At 28.7% G+C, this 19,248-nt stretch overlaps 1 protein-coding gene across 4 annotated transcripts in view; it reads right to left on the reverse strand.

Moving 5' to 3' along the window:
• Positions 1-15,674, reverse strand: part of Fas2 (neural cell adhesion molecule fasciclin 2) — a 382,989-nt gene extending 367,315 nt beyond the window's left edge. For all 4 annotated transcript variants that reach the window (XR_015812612.1, XM_088205093.1, XM_088205092.1 and 1 more), the window contains exon 1: positions 15,245-15,674. Coding sequence is in view for 3 of the 4 variants with exons in the window: in XM_088205093.1 (XP_088061219.1) it covers positions 15,245-15,323 (79 nt within the window). In the remaining variant the exon portion in view is untranslated. The remainder of the gene's footprint in view (positions 1-15,244) is intronic.
• Between the last annotated feature and the right edge of the window lie 3,574 nt (positions 15,675-19,248).

A 19,248-nucleotide genomic window follows, 5' to 3' on the forward strand; every position in this document is an offset into this window, starting at 1 on the left:
AATAGTTTCAAACTTGACTAAATTTTACTAAAGTGTTTATATTCAAAGATATTGAATTTGTTTATTTTAACTGTCTGGTTTGAATAAATACAACAATATATTTTTAAAGCGCGATAACCGATAGCATATAATAACAAAATAAAAAATATTCCTAATAATATTATTATATTTTAAATTGAATTCAATACAAATAGTTAAACGCTTAATTTAATTTATACTTACTAATGCTTTTTTAGCAGATACAATATTAGTTTATAAATAAACTAGCTTCAGACATTGAGAACCTACTGTACAACGTAATCTAGAACTCGCTCGTATCTACTAGCAAATTTGTAACGTCGCCATGAATCATGTAACTTACAGGAACTGTGAATCGTCACATCTGATAAATAGTTATGACGTTTCCAATTGTAGCATTAACGACGTTACGTTAGTACTTTGAAAATAGGTTACGAAATATTGCCTTTGTACTATCTGGAAAGACGAGTTTTATCTCAACGACCGGTTTTTATACAATACAAATTTAACCACACAGTGACAAACGCGTTATCTTATCGGAAGTTGTAACCAATATCAGATAACAATGCGTATACTATATATTTAAATCTGATTTACAATTCAAAGCACATATGCAATTATTATTACAATGGCGAATCTAAATTAGATGCGTTTGATGTGCACCGATATTATGCATGAACATTTTAATGATAATAAATAGGATTCGATGCCTGATTAATTAATTAATATTATGATGTATGCAACATGCATATAATTATGGTTTTGGACATAATACAGACAATTAATTGCTTATTTATATAATTAAAATACTCAAAAACTACCTTTACAGTGATTAAAGCTCGTTATCGTGAATTTCAGTATAGATAAGAAATGCACGTAGCGTGCTTAGATTAAGAGCTTTTCATCATGCGGAAAATGAATGCACATATTACGCAATCGTAGCGTGTAACTCGCGCGTTCGACCATAAAATACCTGAACTTTTATTTAAAAATAAATAAATAAATAAAAACGACATGTATACAATGTGAGGCGTCAGCTATCGTCAATCAATCAATTGCCAAAGGGTTCAAAGTGAAAGTAATGGAACGTTTGATAGCGAAAACGAGTCCTTTGGTGTATCATACATCTTGGATAAGCTTTTTGAAATCCTATATATTGTATCTGACATGTCAAACATCATCTATGAGCCCGTGGGGAATATTATAAAAATTGCTGATGTTACACTACAATGGAAATAGGTATTTTTTATTGTATAAAACATATATAATACATTTAGTGTTGGTACCTAGTGGTACGGTTTAATTCGCCATAAATATGTTATATGTATTTATTGCCTTTGTATTAAATGTCAGATAACCAAATAAACTTTTGATATGGCATAAATATAATATTATTAACTGGGATACTAAAAAAAATCGCGAGAAGATGTATCGATATCGGTAGTAAAAACAACTGTTAAACAAAAATATAGATGATTGAAATAATATTTTGTATTGTATTTTCATGATCCCATATACAATAGATTGCCACATACAGCTAGTCGTTAAGACTAAAAGCATTTTTGTTTATTGCGCTTTTAACACATATTTTATACATGGCAATGCATCTTTGCTAAAAGTGATTTCTACTTTACCGTGGTATAGTGGTCCAAAAAGTAATTAAAAGGTTTAAGACAAACGGCAACTATAAGCGAAATATAGCATATTTTACAGAATTTAAATGTGTATTATGAGCTTTAAATATGGACGTCTTATACCTGCACTTCACTCTCTGTAAGTTGGCCAAGGTTGTCCAAGGACGGAGAATATAGTGGGTTACTTCTGGGTTATTTCGGTCGAGTTCGGTTCTACCCCCTCTAAAATCTCTCGGAAGTTATCCGAGGTTACCGAGAACAGGAGGTAAAGTGGGAGTAATTCAGTCGAATTGGCCAGCTTCGAGCACTTCCGAACATTGTCGGCAAACGGAACTAAGGCAAAAGAACCGAAGTCGGAGCTGCTCTTTTGAGCGCGAGCGGTGAGATACTTCCCCTTTTGCTCTCTCGCGTGTTAAGTGACGAGAGTAAGAGAGATAATGATATGGTTTTTCGCAAACTGTTCAATTTCAGTATGCGCGTAGGCGTCCTATGGTCAACACGCATGACTAGTGCTGCATCGTGGTCACGTGGTCAAGTAATAATACCACATGCTTATCAGGGACTCATACTGACATCTTTAAATATTTTAGGGCACCAAAAGGGATCAATTATATTTTTGATAGTACATTCTTCTAACAGATATCGTTATTATATTTTTTTTTCATATAAAATTAAATAATTAAAAAAATTAGTGGTACTTGATTTTGTTAAAAAAAATCGTTTCAATTATTCTTCTTTTTTTTTCTAGATCGGTTTATATAAATGTCACACCATAATGAATTCTTATTTAGAATCGATGGCGACAAATTCTAGGAGAGTCACAGATGTGGTGTTCGTATTCTGAAGTATAATTTTTATGCCTTATGGCATTTTGCAAAAGCCGACAAAGATTATGCGTAAATTGAATATTTACGACCGAAAAGTTTTCACTGATATTGTATTGGTGAGTTTCCACACAAACTTTTATAATTATCATTAGTGCAATTATATTAATATGACAGTTTGAAAATTGCGATTATTTGGCACATTTTACGAGCTGTACGTGACAGCAGCCGCCGTGCGGACGTCATTCACGGCCGCCGTCCGGACGGCATATGAAATTTGTGACAGTGTGGCCGCTACTCGGAAGTCGGCGACCTCTGAATAAGATTATATAATTTTATAATATTTTTTAACATATATTTTGGAGCAATTAGAGAAAAATATTTAATGTTAAAAGCTATAAGACAAGTGTATTAAAGAAAATATTATTATTCATATATCAAAAATGCTGAAATTAAGTATGATTTTCTACCTTATTCACTAAATTTAGTTTACCATGTACCAGTAATGGTCGTAAACAAATATTCCAAGAAAAACACTTTCAGGGTAAGATTGTTTATGAAAATTATATCACCAATTAAAGAAATACGTATATGTTGACTTTTGAAATGACCCACGTATTTATGTCCACAGATCAAACAATTCCATCAGTTTTGCTCAAAAATAGCCTACGCCAGAACTAGAGCAGATATTTATACTTTTACACATCGAAAATTTACGATCCATACGTTTTATGAGATATTAAAAATAATATTTATACAATCGGAAACGGTATAAAACATTGGAAATAAAATACGTATCGTGCATACTAAAAACAAGATAGTGGATATTGCTTATATTTAGTTTATTTTATATACTAAACGTAAAATATTTTATAATCGAAGGCAAAAATTTCGTAGGGTATGGACCAAAACCACAATGATTAAATAACCTATTTTTTGAAAAATTAGGCGCATTAATTTTTTTATCAACGATTTTATCATAAATTAAAACATACACGTGTAAATTACAGAAGAGACTAAAGCAAAACGACATATGTATTTATAAGATAATTTTAAATTGACATACAAACAAAATTGACTAATAAAAACTATGTATGAATTATAGCAAATAACTAATTAATATATTAAATAATTTATTACAAAAATATTTTTTTTTATAGGAACAACAAGACGATTTTTACACAAAAAGTAATTAAAATACAACGAGAGCAACGTTTGTTTACAAACAAAACTTCACTCAAAACTTCTATGTATGTATAAATAAAGTTAATTAATTTTTATCGCAAACTTTTGGTTGTATGTATGCATTTAAAAAATATTTATATCTTTATAATAAACAATAATGAACATATCTTTACTGAAAAAGTAACAGTTTCTAATTAAAACATAAAATATGAGGGTAACGAGCAAATAGCACCATCTTCTGAGAAATTCATAGCATTGTTCAAATTATATTACAAATTCCTAGTATGCAAAACAATATTGGAACTGTCGAAAATTATTATTTAATTCAATTCTTGGCATACTGTGAAAAATGTATTTATATTATACAATTACGAGAATATATTATTTTTTTTAAATACTTTTTTTTAATAAAGTCGTTTCAAGCTTTCAATTCCTTTATATTATATTTTTCTTTTTATGAAACCATATAGCATAAATAAGCTGAAAGCGAGAAACTCTATATCATGCGACATTAGTTCCACCACAATAATTCTGACATGTGTTGGCAATTATATATATTTTTATTATCGACGACAGAAAAAGCTTTTTCCAACTACTATAGCAGCTTAACATAAATTTGGTACAAATTTATATTATTGTATAATATTAATATTATATATTTATTAAAGTCAAAAATATGTATTATAAAATATATTAATACGAGTTTTATGCATATATTTTTTACCAGTGTGTTGTTTGCAATTTTCACTTATTTTTCGCACCGACGGTCTCCACCAATTAATTTTTATTTACTCGTACGCTTATCCGCAAAACATGTAAATAATTTCCAACAACCTTACACCCAACCAATTTCGCTGTATTAATTAAATTAGAACGCGTTACAGTAGCGCTGTGTAAGACCTACATACATATTTTCGTAAAGTTCGGGGCACATCCCGCGGGAGTAAGTTTTTGAGCTTAAAGTGCGGAAAGTGAGCCACAAATTTAATAAACGACTGCGAATTGCGTACATAAATATTTACATGCGGGTCTGTATGTAATTCAATACTCTCGCCAACGCGTATACTAAATTTTAATTGTTACAAACAATTCAATTTGCTCCCGCCTCGCATGAAATAAGCCCATTGATAAGCTAAAACTCGTGGAAGCGTCCAATTTAATTATAATTTTGATATAATATTTCGCCGCCTCGTTCTTGGATTGTTAACCAATCCAGTGACACGAAAGTATGATAAAATTATTCTGATTTATAGAAAAGCATAAACTCTCTCCGTACAAAAATAGTGACTTGAAAATAAAAGCTTAGATGGTGGTTTAAATATTTACAAAAAAAACTATTTATTAAAACAATGCGTATAAGTTGAACCTACTGAATAAAAAATATTTGTCTAGAATACTAGTTAGTGCACGTCTTCAAAAAAGTAAGAAAATAATTGACTTGTGATGCTCTCTGTTACTTTATATACATATGGTTCAATTCATACTGAAATTCAGAACTTTTAGTACAGGCTTTAAAAAAATGTAGTGAATATACTCCATCGCATAAATCAAAAAAATATGATGTAACGTCTTACACTTTCTTTAATTAAAATAAAGGGAATATTTGTTGCATAGTTTCAAGTAATACAAGTACGTTAAATATTAATTTTTGACATTGACCAATCAATATATTATTTGTCATGTAATATTTTACTATAGAACAATCATAATTCCTAATCAATATTGATTGAGTGTAGTACCTAATTCATATACCTTATTTTTAATTATCAAGCTCAACGAGTTTCGAACGTTTATTAATAACGACGTGAAAACCGCAAGCGGTCAAATATTTCTAGAATTGCTTATTTCGTTCAAAAAACTTGCTTAATAACTGAATATTCTGCATATTTGTACTGCCTTGTTTAATTTTAGCAATGTTTTACGATCAAACCGTATGTGTATTGTCTAATTTACTCCAAGCTTAATAATTGTATCATTAGTCAAACAATTCCATGTAAATAAGATTTGCTCGGTTACTTTGAATAGACTTAAATTAATCCAGGATTCAATTTAAAAGAACAGATCCATAATTTCAAGAATATTTTATATTGTGTCTCGCTCAGCAGAAATGAGTCACAAAATGCCAATAAATCGAATCCAATTTACTTCATTATCTTCGTCGTTGGTATAGTCACGTCGATTAAATCGACTGTCAGTATATCCGACACTTAGTCACGACAGTGAGGTCACTGGCGAACAACCACATAAACCGAGCTTAGCATGAACATGTCAAACCATGAAAATGTTTGAATGAACGAAGCTATTTTAATTGACCTCAAAACAAAACCGCAAAGGAAGAAGACATTATAAAATAATTGCTATCAAAATACAAATAGTACAGATATAATATTGATCCAATGTTGTGCTATGTATTTATAATTTAATAATCTATATATTTATCACATATCTTATCTTTCATCAACGAGTAATTCAGTTTCACAAGTACTCAAAAATATTATTTTAACAAAGGTTAGATATTTGATTTTAACATTTTGCGTGTAAATATGATGCGTTATAAATATGACATTTTTTAATTATAGAGTCTCGAACTTTAGTATTATTATAAAATAATAAAAAAATATGTATGCTATACATATTTATATATTACTATAATTAAGTTAATTTCTTATATTTAATTAGGAATTGAAATAAATGCATAATAGTCTAAATGGATGTTTTTTGATTCAGATTCATACACATTAACTTAAAAGTCCAAAGTGATGAAGTCTTACTTTGAAACTATATCACACCCGTAAAATTATATTGATTTATTTAAATATTAAATAGAAAAAATATATTAAGAGGAAGCGGTGATTTTATATGTTATATTCACATACATCTACCGCTACAAATATATACACATACATATATAATTCGGCTCTTTAAAAAATTCGCGAAAACATATTTTTATGTATCCACCACATTTACGAGCAACCATCTAAAACACAACACACCTAAATGAAATTGAAGATTTTTATGCAAGGGGTGCATTTTATACACCAAAACAACATCTACCTTACGCAACAGACTAACAAACATAAAGGGGGATTAAGTTGTTTTCGCAAGACAACATGATTCCAGAAATCCGCAAAATTTGCAGCGGTGTCCCATATTATCTGTGCATAATTTATTCACAGCAGCCTTTTCATCGTGCACTTAATCCTTGAATAACATTCAAAAGCTACACACAAGCACAATGAGCGCATCTACAGGAACGACAACGAAATTAACCTCTTAAACAAGCAAGAGGACAACGCTTTATGCGAGTCTGAGGATCAAGTTGGGAAATTATCCCATCTTCTCTGTTCCAGCGCAAACTCTAACTATTTATACATACATACATACATACATAAGCGTGTGTAGCAGGTAAGTATAAATTCTAAATAAACAAATCTCACGATAAATAGCGTCTCTCGAGTTCTGGAACCGGAGCAAAGAAACTGCTCCAGATGCTACGCCAGGTGATCTCCATAAAATTTTTTCTTGAATGTTTTTCTTAGTTATTTACGGCACGTTTTATGAAGATGTTCTAGTGCTCAATTTTAAAAGTAAATAGACTTATAATCACATTTTTAAAGCGGTAAATGTTATTTATTTATTAAAGTGCATTTACTGCAGTAACTATTTGACGAATATATTTAAAATAAAGAGAGATCAGAAAGCTTATATAGTGCAATTTGTAATTTTTATATATTATATAGCACTATTTTGAGTCAAGATAAGGAAAAAACATAAATATTTGTATTTAATATTACGCGCCCCCACCAACAGATGCGAAGATATGACCTGAGACTGCTAAACATGATCATCGCAGTAAGAGGAACTACATCCAGACACTCGCTGCAGACATCTACAAGAACTCTTGAGAATCGTCCACTAACATCATATCTCCGCCAGCTTTTCCACCACCGCTCGGAGAAAACATCTCGCTGTCGCAACATATGTAAATATAAAGTAATAAAACTCTAACTAGATTCCACCATAAGTCCCATTGGCTACGATACACACCCTAAAAAACAATATACGTAAGTAGGGTCATTATCTAGTGAGCGTCTTTTCGTACAAATGGTAGTTTTTGGTAGCGTTGATAATATATGGTTAATCTTTTGATTACCAAGGAGTTCTAAAATGATAATTTTAAAATACGCAGTGGCAAACATATTTTTTCTAGTGCGCGGTTTTTCATACAAAGAGTTATTCTTATGCTATTGAGATCTATACTTCGTTGTGTGATGTCTGAAATATAATCTTTCGTTTGATGATGATGTTTAAAAAAATATTTTTTATTGTTCAAGTGGTTGTTATGGTGACTCCTAAATTTGTACTAATAGCTCAGGTTGTAATGATACAAACACAATTTAAAACTATGCCTTATGTAGTATACTAATTTTTAGGCTTTAAATTATAAGTATTTTCAATAATTTTTTAATTTATTTTACTTAAAAAAAATAGTGTAAAGCTAAATAAACTGAGTTTTTAGCTCACAATGTACTGCGTGTCATAGTTTAATAATATATAATAAAAAAATATAGCATTTTACGCGTTAAAAGCGCAATAAACAAATTCATATTGTATTTATGATTCGTATCGCAGTATCCTTACCGTACGTAACAATAATATATTCTGAGGGATTACCTAACAGCAGCTCTTCTACACACCAAAAATATGTATTGAACTGACAAATGACAAGTACAAGGTTGCCAAAGTGTCAACGGTCATTTTTCGCAAATGACGAGAGTAAACAAATTTCACTCTATATTTTTTAACTGTCCGATGCATAAAAAATGACAATGCTTCTCCTTTCCCAAGCAGATCAAGCTTATATATGCGCATACATAGCGCCTATACATACTTTATTACTTTCATTCAGAACTAGCTTCTGTCAGCACTTTATTAAATTCTTTCACCTGATATACCCGGCTTGAAATACAAAATGTAATTATTTATTACTTATATATTTATTGTGTATGTCGAATGTAACGGCAACACAAACAAGACTCTAATAAGAAAACAGACGTTTTATATAAAATCAAATCATGGTAATGGGCTGTTGCAGCCAAAAATAGATTAGCATGAAGTCTGCCTCAGACAGAAAAACATGTACAAAAACCGCTACCATAATCAAACATATTTACATAAGCATCCAATTTAGTACAAACAATAGATGCAATCATCGAGATGGATAAAACCGAGAAAGCAGCCGCTTCCCTTTTCACGTTAACCCCGACTTAAGCTACGATGTCTGAAATTCTGAGTTCAATCTGATCGTCAGAGACAACTGGATTTTTTAAGCTCAAAAAAAGACAAATATTTACCCAAACTGTACGTAGACTAAGAAAAAATGTTACCCAATAATAATCAATTGTAATTAAACAGCTTTGTCTTATATATAGACACTTAGATCAGGACACAATCACTTACATAAATGCTTTCTGGTTCAACTCAATTTTGTAAATAATTTAACAATCTATTAGTCTAAAATTGTAGATGTAAATAAATCATGTTATCATAGGCAGTGTTATCATGTTATATAGAAATCCAGCCATTCTAAGAATGACGAGACAAAAAAAGTATTGGATAAATTTGACCAGAAACATTAGATACAGAAATATGAGAGAATCATTAATGAGATGGTTTGACTAAATTAGGTATATTTATGTTTTTATCATAGTGGTAAAACCGTATTGCAAAATGTCGGAACAGGTTGAGGAATGTTGTCATTCATTTAGGAAATCACGACTTTACGACGACGAAGAAGAACCACTAGAAAACAATTGTAGTATCATTTAGTTACTTTAACATATTAACATTTTTATTTTTAATATCTACAATTTATAATGAATATACAAATTAATATTAACCATAAATAAAAAGGGTCTGTTTTTATTATTATGGCATTTTTATAAATAAAAACTATTGAGTCTGCTGGCGTATCTCGAAAGTATGCCCTCTCAGTTACCAGTTATCTTATATTATTATTCCGAAATTATCATGCTTTTCGGGTCCAGATGAATTTGTGTCTATTTTCAGTCAAATTTTGTCTAGTAAGTATCGATATATTTAAAGAAATACTACTTTGGAGCAGTATGTTTCTAAACAACCTAATACGTGTAGCTTTAATTCGTTTTCACATCGAAACGTTAAGGGAAACTAGTGTAATTGCATAATTTACAATAAAGACTTTTGGAAGGTTTCGTGTTTGAGAGCAATTTGTGAGAACATTTTATTCTGCACACTCACACATACATATATTATGAAACTTTTGATACGTGTTTATAAAATGCGACTATTGAGTTTTAGCTACGTATTCCCTAGCTACTTAACTGTATGTTTTGAATGTTATAAATATAACTACATATATGCAGTTGGGTGCATATCTGAAAAGACATTTGTATGCGCACTGAGATTTCACCGTCAGAGTCAAATATAACTTTTAATAGATTTCTGCATGGATTTGTCATAGAAAAGTTTGAATAATATTTTTCACATTAGCATATACATCGATTTTAGAAATATTCATAAAATTTGAAACATTTTCTATACATATAAATTTATTAGATCTAAAGAACTTGTTATTAAAATATATTTATAATTAGATAAAAAGACATCATCAAATTATTATATAGAAAATATTCAACTCATTCTTACTATTGTATTCTATTTGCAATTCTCTTTGTTACGATAAAGTCTAACGGAGTCAAGAAGCGAAGCAACTTATGCAAGAAAATTACCACGATTGTTATCGCATATATTTTCGCCGTAATTGCTATGCAATGGTCTTCAAACTGTTTATTTCCAAAAAATTGATCGAATTTAATAAAATATAATAGTATGTTTATTAATTAAAAAAATAACTATTTGCATACATTTAATAAGTATCTCAATTATTTATTAAAGTCATTAATCAATCTTTAACTCGTGTAATTTGCTTACTAAGATACTAAGTCTAAACTCTAGGGACTACATAATTAAATAACATATCATTCGTTTCTCTAGAGTTTAGAGAAACGAATGATATGTTATTTAATTATGCAATTTTTAGGGACATCTTTTGTACAAATTGGAACATATTTTATTGATTTTATATGTGTGTAAATTAACGTAGAATTGTTTTTTGCTATATTAATTATGGTATGATTTATTTTATATTTCACTTAAAGTACCTAATTATGTTCCTACTTAATCGCAATCAAAAAAATGCATGATAACAAACATATTAACTAACTAATTTGCATATCTGCCTCACAATACGTCATTTAGTTTGAACACGAAAAACTTTTAGACTTAATTTTTGCAGCACGCAAATATAGCGTCATAACTTCACAAAAAAATATATGCCACAAATATTGCTAAAGGCTACTTTTAAACGCGCCATCCGAGCAATAAAGAGCACAGTTGTATTTGTACAAAAAAATATTGAATGAGAACGAGTGCGTACTGCAAACACAAAAGAGTACATATCCCTTAAATAATCTCCGAATTGTAAACAACTCGAGTTCGAATGTAAATTTAGAATGTATAATGAATATAAAGCATTTTTTGCATAAAAAGAAGATATTTTATTATCTACGTGCGAGTGTGTAATTTGAGCTTTACGTGTGTATTTTATACATGAATAAGAATTTTTTGAAACGGGCAAATTTTTTTCTAAAAATTTACATACATATTGCTTGTTACATGGTGCACGCGAAACACCTCAAAATTATTATGTAAGACGTTAAATATTTATTATGATATTTTAAAGTTAAATTTAACTCTTTAAGTATTTGCATATAAAACCTTCCCGGGTATACGGAGTCGCTTAGAATTATATTGGTTAAATAAACTTTATTTGTATTTTTAAATAATTGGCTAATAGCTGTTTTGAAACAATTAACTCTAGCTTCTATAATTTGCACTTGGCAATCAAGAAAACCAGAAAAACCAGATTGAGAATAAGGTGATCGTGAAATTGCTGTTTTATATTGATTTAATAATAAATAAAAGTGGTTCTGCAACTGCATTTAAACAAACTGAGTCATATTTCTCAACTATTTATCACAAAATATACGCATTTAACTTAAACATCTACACACAAATTACGAAATAAAGCAAAAATATAATTTAATTCCTAATATTTTTAAATAAGAAAGTATTTTTTTCTCTTTATATATAACATTATTAAACTATTATTTTTTTGAAAACCGTTAATTTTGACGACATAATATTTTTCAGATGAATTTATCAAAATCTGATTAAATTTAAGAAAAAAACGTTATATTCTATATATACTATGTATATATTATATTTAGTATAATACATAAATAGATTAAAATTTTGACTGAGAGTAGTTTAGGTGCTGATAATAGTTTGAGAAACTGCATTGAAATTGTTTCAAAGTTACATGAGACTGTAATATATAGTACATAATAAGTACTTTCATCTAAATCTACACATAAACTTCATCAAAAGACCAAAGAAACTTTTTGTAAGGTTTTTGTACTGTTCCTTAAATCAATAATCATAATTATATCTTTTAAATTAGTACGTGATTATGCACCATTTAATTTAATTTTATATTATACATTCCTATGTGTATTTAATTTTGTAATAAGCATTTTAAATCAATAAGGGTAATCCATTTTAGTGACATCATCTACCATTAAATTACTTAGTTTTCCATATATTTTTAAATCGCATACAATAATTACGATAGAGATTCTAGATAGCTTTGATACAAATTGTATTTTAAATTGTACTAACCATATTAAATAAATATTAGGAAATTAGTCTTAAGCTTTTTTTAAAAACAATATTTTTTGAACATTGACAACATATTGAAAATTTTTTGTAAAAGAAATACTACTAATAAATTATCAGTTAAAATTAAAAACGGTCAACGGTTTATTAACATCATAGCAACAATGAAAACATTTGTTTTTACCTATATATTAAAATTATTATTGTGATTCAATTGTTTATATGTATTTTTTGTATAAAAATCGTTAGTAATCGATTTTTTGGGCGAATTTTTAATTTAAAAATATCATGCTTCAATATTAACTGACTTTCTACTGGAATTTCTCACCAAAATAAAACAACTCAATATTTGATGAGCTATAAAGTAGCTAAAGTGTACAACCTAGAACGATTAAAATTAATTATTACGATATTCGTATGTATTATTAGGAAAATATTATTTAATGATCAATCGGAAATATATTTATATAGAAATCAATAATTCCGATCTTGCAGATACATACAATAGATTCAAAAACACTAACTCGTGCCTTTCAGGTATTAACCACTGACTTCTACTAATGGTCTATTGTTCTATGTAAAGAAACTATTTATTTTGTATATAAAATATTAGTCAATAAAATAAATCACGTTTATGTATACATTACAGCAAAATAAATAATAAAATGGGAAAAATTAATAATAAAACAACCTGGGTCGGTTTTATTTTAATAATTTTAATAATCCATCTATGAGATAAGGCAAACCTAATCTGCAATAATCGATGAAAATTATACTTATTTAATGATCACTAGTTTCAATCCTCTAGACATAATTGAAGTTCAAAAACATCTATATGATCTATTGTATATGAGAATAACACTTTTAGGGATTAGGTATTTTAGGTCTTTCAAGGATTAGACAGCGACTTATATCATTAGTCAATCGAGCTAGCTAAAACAATTATATATTTTGTATATAAAATAATATGCAATAAAATAATATATGTATATTTAACGAAAATAAATATAAAAAGCTTAAAAATAAATAATAAAAAAATTAGCTCGATTTTATTTTATTTATTCATGAGATTAGGAAAATCTATGAAACACAAATTTGTGAAAATCGATTCAAATTATATTTATATTATAATCAATAACTTCGATCTCCCTGACTTTCTTTCTTTCAGGGACTAGTCACTAGTCTATTGTGACGGTTGAAGCAATTATATATTTTGTTTATAGAATAATATACGTATATATGTATATTTTAACGAAATAAATGATAAAATAGTCAAAATAAATATTAAAAAGACCCAGCTCGATTTTGTTTTAATAATTTTTCACGATATTTAAAGCTAATATATATTTCATATATAAAATAAAACATCTGTGTATCTTAAAGAAATAAATATTAAAACAATCTAACTGGAATGTATTTTGATAGTTCATAACGATATTTATCTGTGAGATTAGGAAAATCTATGAAAACCTATTCTCCGTTAATCGTATAATAATCACTAATTCTGATCCCATAAATACTAATATCTATATGAGTATAAAGCTATAGGTCTTTCAGAGATTTGTCACCGACTTATGCAAATATATATTTTGTATATAAAATAAAGCACGTAAATATATGTATATATTTTAACAACATAGATAATAAAACAGACAAAATAAATATTAGAACAACCTAGCTCTATATTGTTTTATTATTTAATCACGATATTTAAAGTAATTTGATATTTTGTATATAAAATAATATGCGAAAAAATAAAACATGTGTATATTTTAACGAAATAAATAATATAATGGGTAAACTTATTATTAAAACAACCCAGCTCGAATACATCTTGATAATGCATAACGATATTTATCCGTGAGATTAGGAAAATCTATGAAAACTTAATCTGTGATTATCGATTTTAATTAAAATTATTTATTAATCACCAATTACAATCTCCTAGACAAAATAGAAATTCAAAAACACTAAGATCTAAATGAGAATAAAACTTAGCTCTCTCAGGGAATATTAACCGACCCTTTCCACTAGTCTATCAACTTAATATTTACTATATAAAATATTAGTCATTCAATAAAACATGTATATTTAATAATTCAACTTAAATAACTGATTAAATGGTCAAAATAAATAATAAAAAAATCTAGCTTGATTTAATTTTGATAATTCATATTTGAAATCTACAAAAAATAATATCTTTAATTAACATCCTTAAATAATAAAATTAAAAAATATATAAGAAAGTACTTTAAACAAATAAATTCTTGTCAATATTAGGCATTTTTTTTCAACAAACTTCCAAGAAATATAACAATAATAAACAACCTTTGTTGTGCTACCATTGATTGCGCAACCTTTCACACACCTGTTTTATGTAGGTACAATACGCACAATATTTAAGTTCGATAAGCCACGAGCTGGTATTGTTTGTTTAACAGTGCGATTTCGTATCTTACGATACATTATTTATCAACGATAAATAATCCGAATTAACGGTAAAGGAGACTTTCACTCTCTAATAAGAATTCATTGTTGTATAAAAGTCGGCTTGCATACATTTACTATAAAAAGAGACTATTCCACGCTATCCCTATTATTGATTTTTTTCCTAGTCCCACAAGCAACACACCTGACACACATTTCTGTGTGTTAATAAACTTCATCGAGTCACGCTACTCTAAACACCGCGTGGCGGTGAACGCAGGTACACAACAATTGAACGCACACGCCCACAAAAATGATAAAGTCGCCGTGACATCACGAAAGAATGAGTGCATTTTTAAGCAAAAAGTTGAAACTCACCTTTTGCAGTGATGGCCAACAGCAGGATGATGCACCCGAAGAAGGTGACCGCACCTGTCGCACCTGCGCCGGCAGACATCTCGTCGTCGCACTCACTCGTTAGTCAAAACGAACAATAATACTGATATATAATTATATATACAACAATTTTTAAATGACCGCGATTTGATCTTCTATGTTCACTCACACAAATACTGGCTACTAGTTTATTACACACGCGCAATTTTGTTTTTGTTTATTTATTTGGTTTACGTCTGAATTATTTATTTTTAAAACCGGTTAAGCATTTGGTTTGTCGTTAGCACTGATCCCGTCTTTTGATCGGCAGAGCTACCTGTCAGATAGCTGCTTTCGAAACTTTTCGAAGTTTCGTCTAGTTTCGCGAACGCGATCGACACGACCCGCCCGTGTTCACGAACCGAACGCGAATGAGTCGACGTACGTAGAAACTTGCTCGCCTTGAATCGGAGCGAACGTAGCGCCTCTGACGGGCGCCGACGAAAACTCGATTTCAAACAAAAGCGGTAATTATTACGAACGGTCGCATCCGGTCGACAGTGTTACTATATGAGAAAAAACTGATTCATCAATGGCAGCAGCTTAAAACTTTAACTTAGAATATTATATACATATTGTAATTTTATTCGTAATATTTTCAATGGAATGGATAATTATTTTACTGGTTACAAAAGATAATTTACTAAAAATGATACTGATACAAGAGACTGTAAATAGAACAAGGAAAAAAGTCCCAATATTACAATAAATATTATGTATTATGATAAATAGCTTTGAAAAAACAGTGTTTTTGGTTTGTATTATACTAAAGCTTTGTCTGGAGATAGAAACCATGTTAATTATAACGGCACATTGCAACTACTCATTCAAAATACATTACTAAATCCATAGAATATACATTAAAAATAGAATTATAGAACAAACATGCAAAACAATACTTTCCGTCATATTAAATGCATTGCTGATTTAGGGTTTTTATCCTGAAGGGGTGTAACTTTGCAGTCAAAATAGACTCTGAAAATCTGGTTATTCAGTTAAATTGTACAATTCACCAAATACGAAATAATATCGAAAAAATACATTAAGAGCATTTTAATACCGTAATTATTTATATTCCATTAAATAAAGATGTCCCAAAATTAACACAAGTGCAGTAAATGTTGACAGCTGAGAGCTTAAGGTTAGTAAAAGTAAATAATAATCATGATTCAATAAAAAAATAACAATCTAAAGACTTAAAAATGTGTTTTCTATTTAATTCAAATCTTGCGTTAATTTTGGGACACCTTTGATTATTTTTATACATACAGTTACATGCATTATTACATAAAAAAAAATATTCTGTGCAATGGTTTATTTATATAAGTGAAGAGATTTAACTTGATAGTATAGATGGAGCTTAATTGTTTTTTAATAATAAGAAAATCGTTTCATAAAATAATCTGTTAATAAACATTTTCAAAATGAATGCCCGAATAAACTAAATTGAAAGGTGTTAAATAATAATAATTGTTATTTTAAGTAAACATATATGTATATTTAAATGTGCCGTTAAATCAAATAGCCTCAAATATTTTTTGGTTATAAAAAATATATATACCGAAAGCCAGGTAAAATTATATTAAAAGAATTTGTATCTATAAGGAATGAGTTTTATATAACATTAAAATGATTCAGAAAAAATATTACCATACATTAAAAAATGTACTTTAATATATTTAACGATTTTTTATTCAAAAGCAAAACAAAAAACGTTTCCTTCCCTTTTTCGCAGCCAAGTCTTTAATAATAATGTCGAAATTCATGGAGGTTGCAAATTTGATTTGATTGAAAGAACTGCCAAAGATGTGTATCGGTCTTAGCTCATCGATGATCGGAGATCACTTTTCGTTAATTTTACTTTCGAAAAACTATGTTTGACTGAAGCCATAGTTACTGGGGTTGTCAACACAATTTGTTACGTTACCTGTATATCTTGTATACGAACGATCTATATACGCTGACAATACAGATATTTTAATTAGTGTTTACGGTTTTTAAAAACCGTAAAAATATTACAAAAATATTTTCTAATTTTAAATATATATTTTGAGAGGTGTAAAATTAAAATCAAACGAATTATTTTCATAAAACGTAGAAAAAATCTGCCACCACTTCTTCTAAATGAAGAGGGCAATAACGTAAAATTTAAAACAAGCGTTAAATACTTTGCTTTATGCTTTAATTTATTAAACATATTTAGCTTGCCGCTATTGCTGCCCTTGGACCGATAATAAATCTAAAAAGCGCTTAACTCTAATTTTTTTATATGTAAACAATTAAATATACACATTCTAGGATATGGCTGTCTAGTGTGAATTTATACCAATAATACTAACTAATAGCAACTGTTAAATTGAGTAGAAAGCATATGTAACGGTAGACCACATCTCATTGTGTGATGAATAAGTTCTTAACTTACAAAAATAGGTTGATATTTTATATTGTAAGAGTTTTCTATTTTCGTTGTTTAAGTGGTCATTATGGTGATCTCTCAATTTGTGATTAATGACGCATGTGGTTCAAATCCCATACATGATGGGTTAATAGCTGCATTTGAAGGTCTTTTATCAATAAGATACTGAACATTCATAAATAATAAGTGACTATATAATACTAATATTTTTCTATAATCAATTAATATCTCATATTAAAATTACTGACCTTAAAAATCTCAAAAAAATTATTATTTTGATTTAAATTGTGACATTAAAAATAATATTATTGCATATATTTTTTTAAACACAATAATCATATTACGGCATGTGTACATATTTATTTAGAAACTAAAATTGAAAATGTAGCTTTGTTTATTAAAATATGTAATATGTTTTAGGTGAGAGTTAAAACTGTCAAGACTATGAGACTATTGACCCAGATGCCCAAAAATCTATATACGTACTTTTTTAATGGTTTATTGCATAATGAAATGCTAATTGAAACGCCGACTACATTAAAAGAGAATGTCTTCGATCCAGGTATTTCTCTAGATATCCCTCTGATGCTGTGCAATCATTTGAAGCTGCTTTTAACGGATATATAAATAACCAACTACATTTTTTTAGTAAGTTACAATAAGTAATAAATTCCAAATTTATTTATTTTAAGCATTGTATCATTTTATATAAATTGGATATTATCCATGAAACCTGTACAATATTGATTGATTTAATTTTATAAAATAGCTCATTAGGAATACCTTTGTTTCGTCATGATTTTTTTCATAGCTTTTCAATGAGGTACAGAAACGTAGCATTTCTAACATAAATATTTATAGCTTGTTGCGGTTAATAAATAATTTAAAAAAATAATCGATATCCTATGACGTATTGGTCAATAGTATATTTATAATTGTAACGCTACGTATGCTATTACTTAATTGAAAACATGTGTTTTCGAACTAAAGAATTGTATAACTATCGCATTAAAAACATAAGCGCTCATTAATTTATGGTTTTCGTTCATTTTAATTACGGGTCAACCATTCCGGACCCTCTGGGCAAGATTAGCTCTCGAGCAATTTCAAGCAAGAAAATTACACTTTGTACGGGCGAAACCTTTTTATATTTCATAGTCGGCATGCGTAAAATAATTTTATTTAGAATAGCGCCCTTTTGCATAATTAGGTTAATCGGCGGCGTCGGGTAAAAAATAAAATAAAAATAATAACAACCAAAGCTTCGCGAGTGTAAACCGCGCTTAATATTCCAAATTAAAACGAATTACAACCCTAGGAGAAAGCGATTAAGGGTTAAAATACGCGCAATATGCCGGTAACGTTAAATAACGTTATCGGTGACTCTTTTTTGAAAATATTCCAAATACTTTTTTCTTTCTCGTTTCAATGGAGTGGATATTAAAGGTATTTTCTTTTTTTAAATTTAAGGTACCTAGCTCAAAAAAGTTGCAAATTTTTAATAATAAACAAAGGGCTTTTTCTTGTAACA

This window comes from Plectrocnemia conspersa, unplaced genomic scaffold (genome assembly GCF_051122295.1).
Source record: "Plectrocnemia conspersa isolate PC_06_02 unplaced genomic scaffold, ASM5112229v1 ptg000002l, whole genome shotgun sequence".
In the NCBI taxonomy this organism is placed as follows: Eukaryota; Metazoa; Arthropoda; class Insecta; order Trichoptera; family Polycentropodidae; genus Plectrocnemia; species Plectrocnemia conspersa.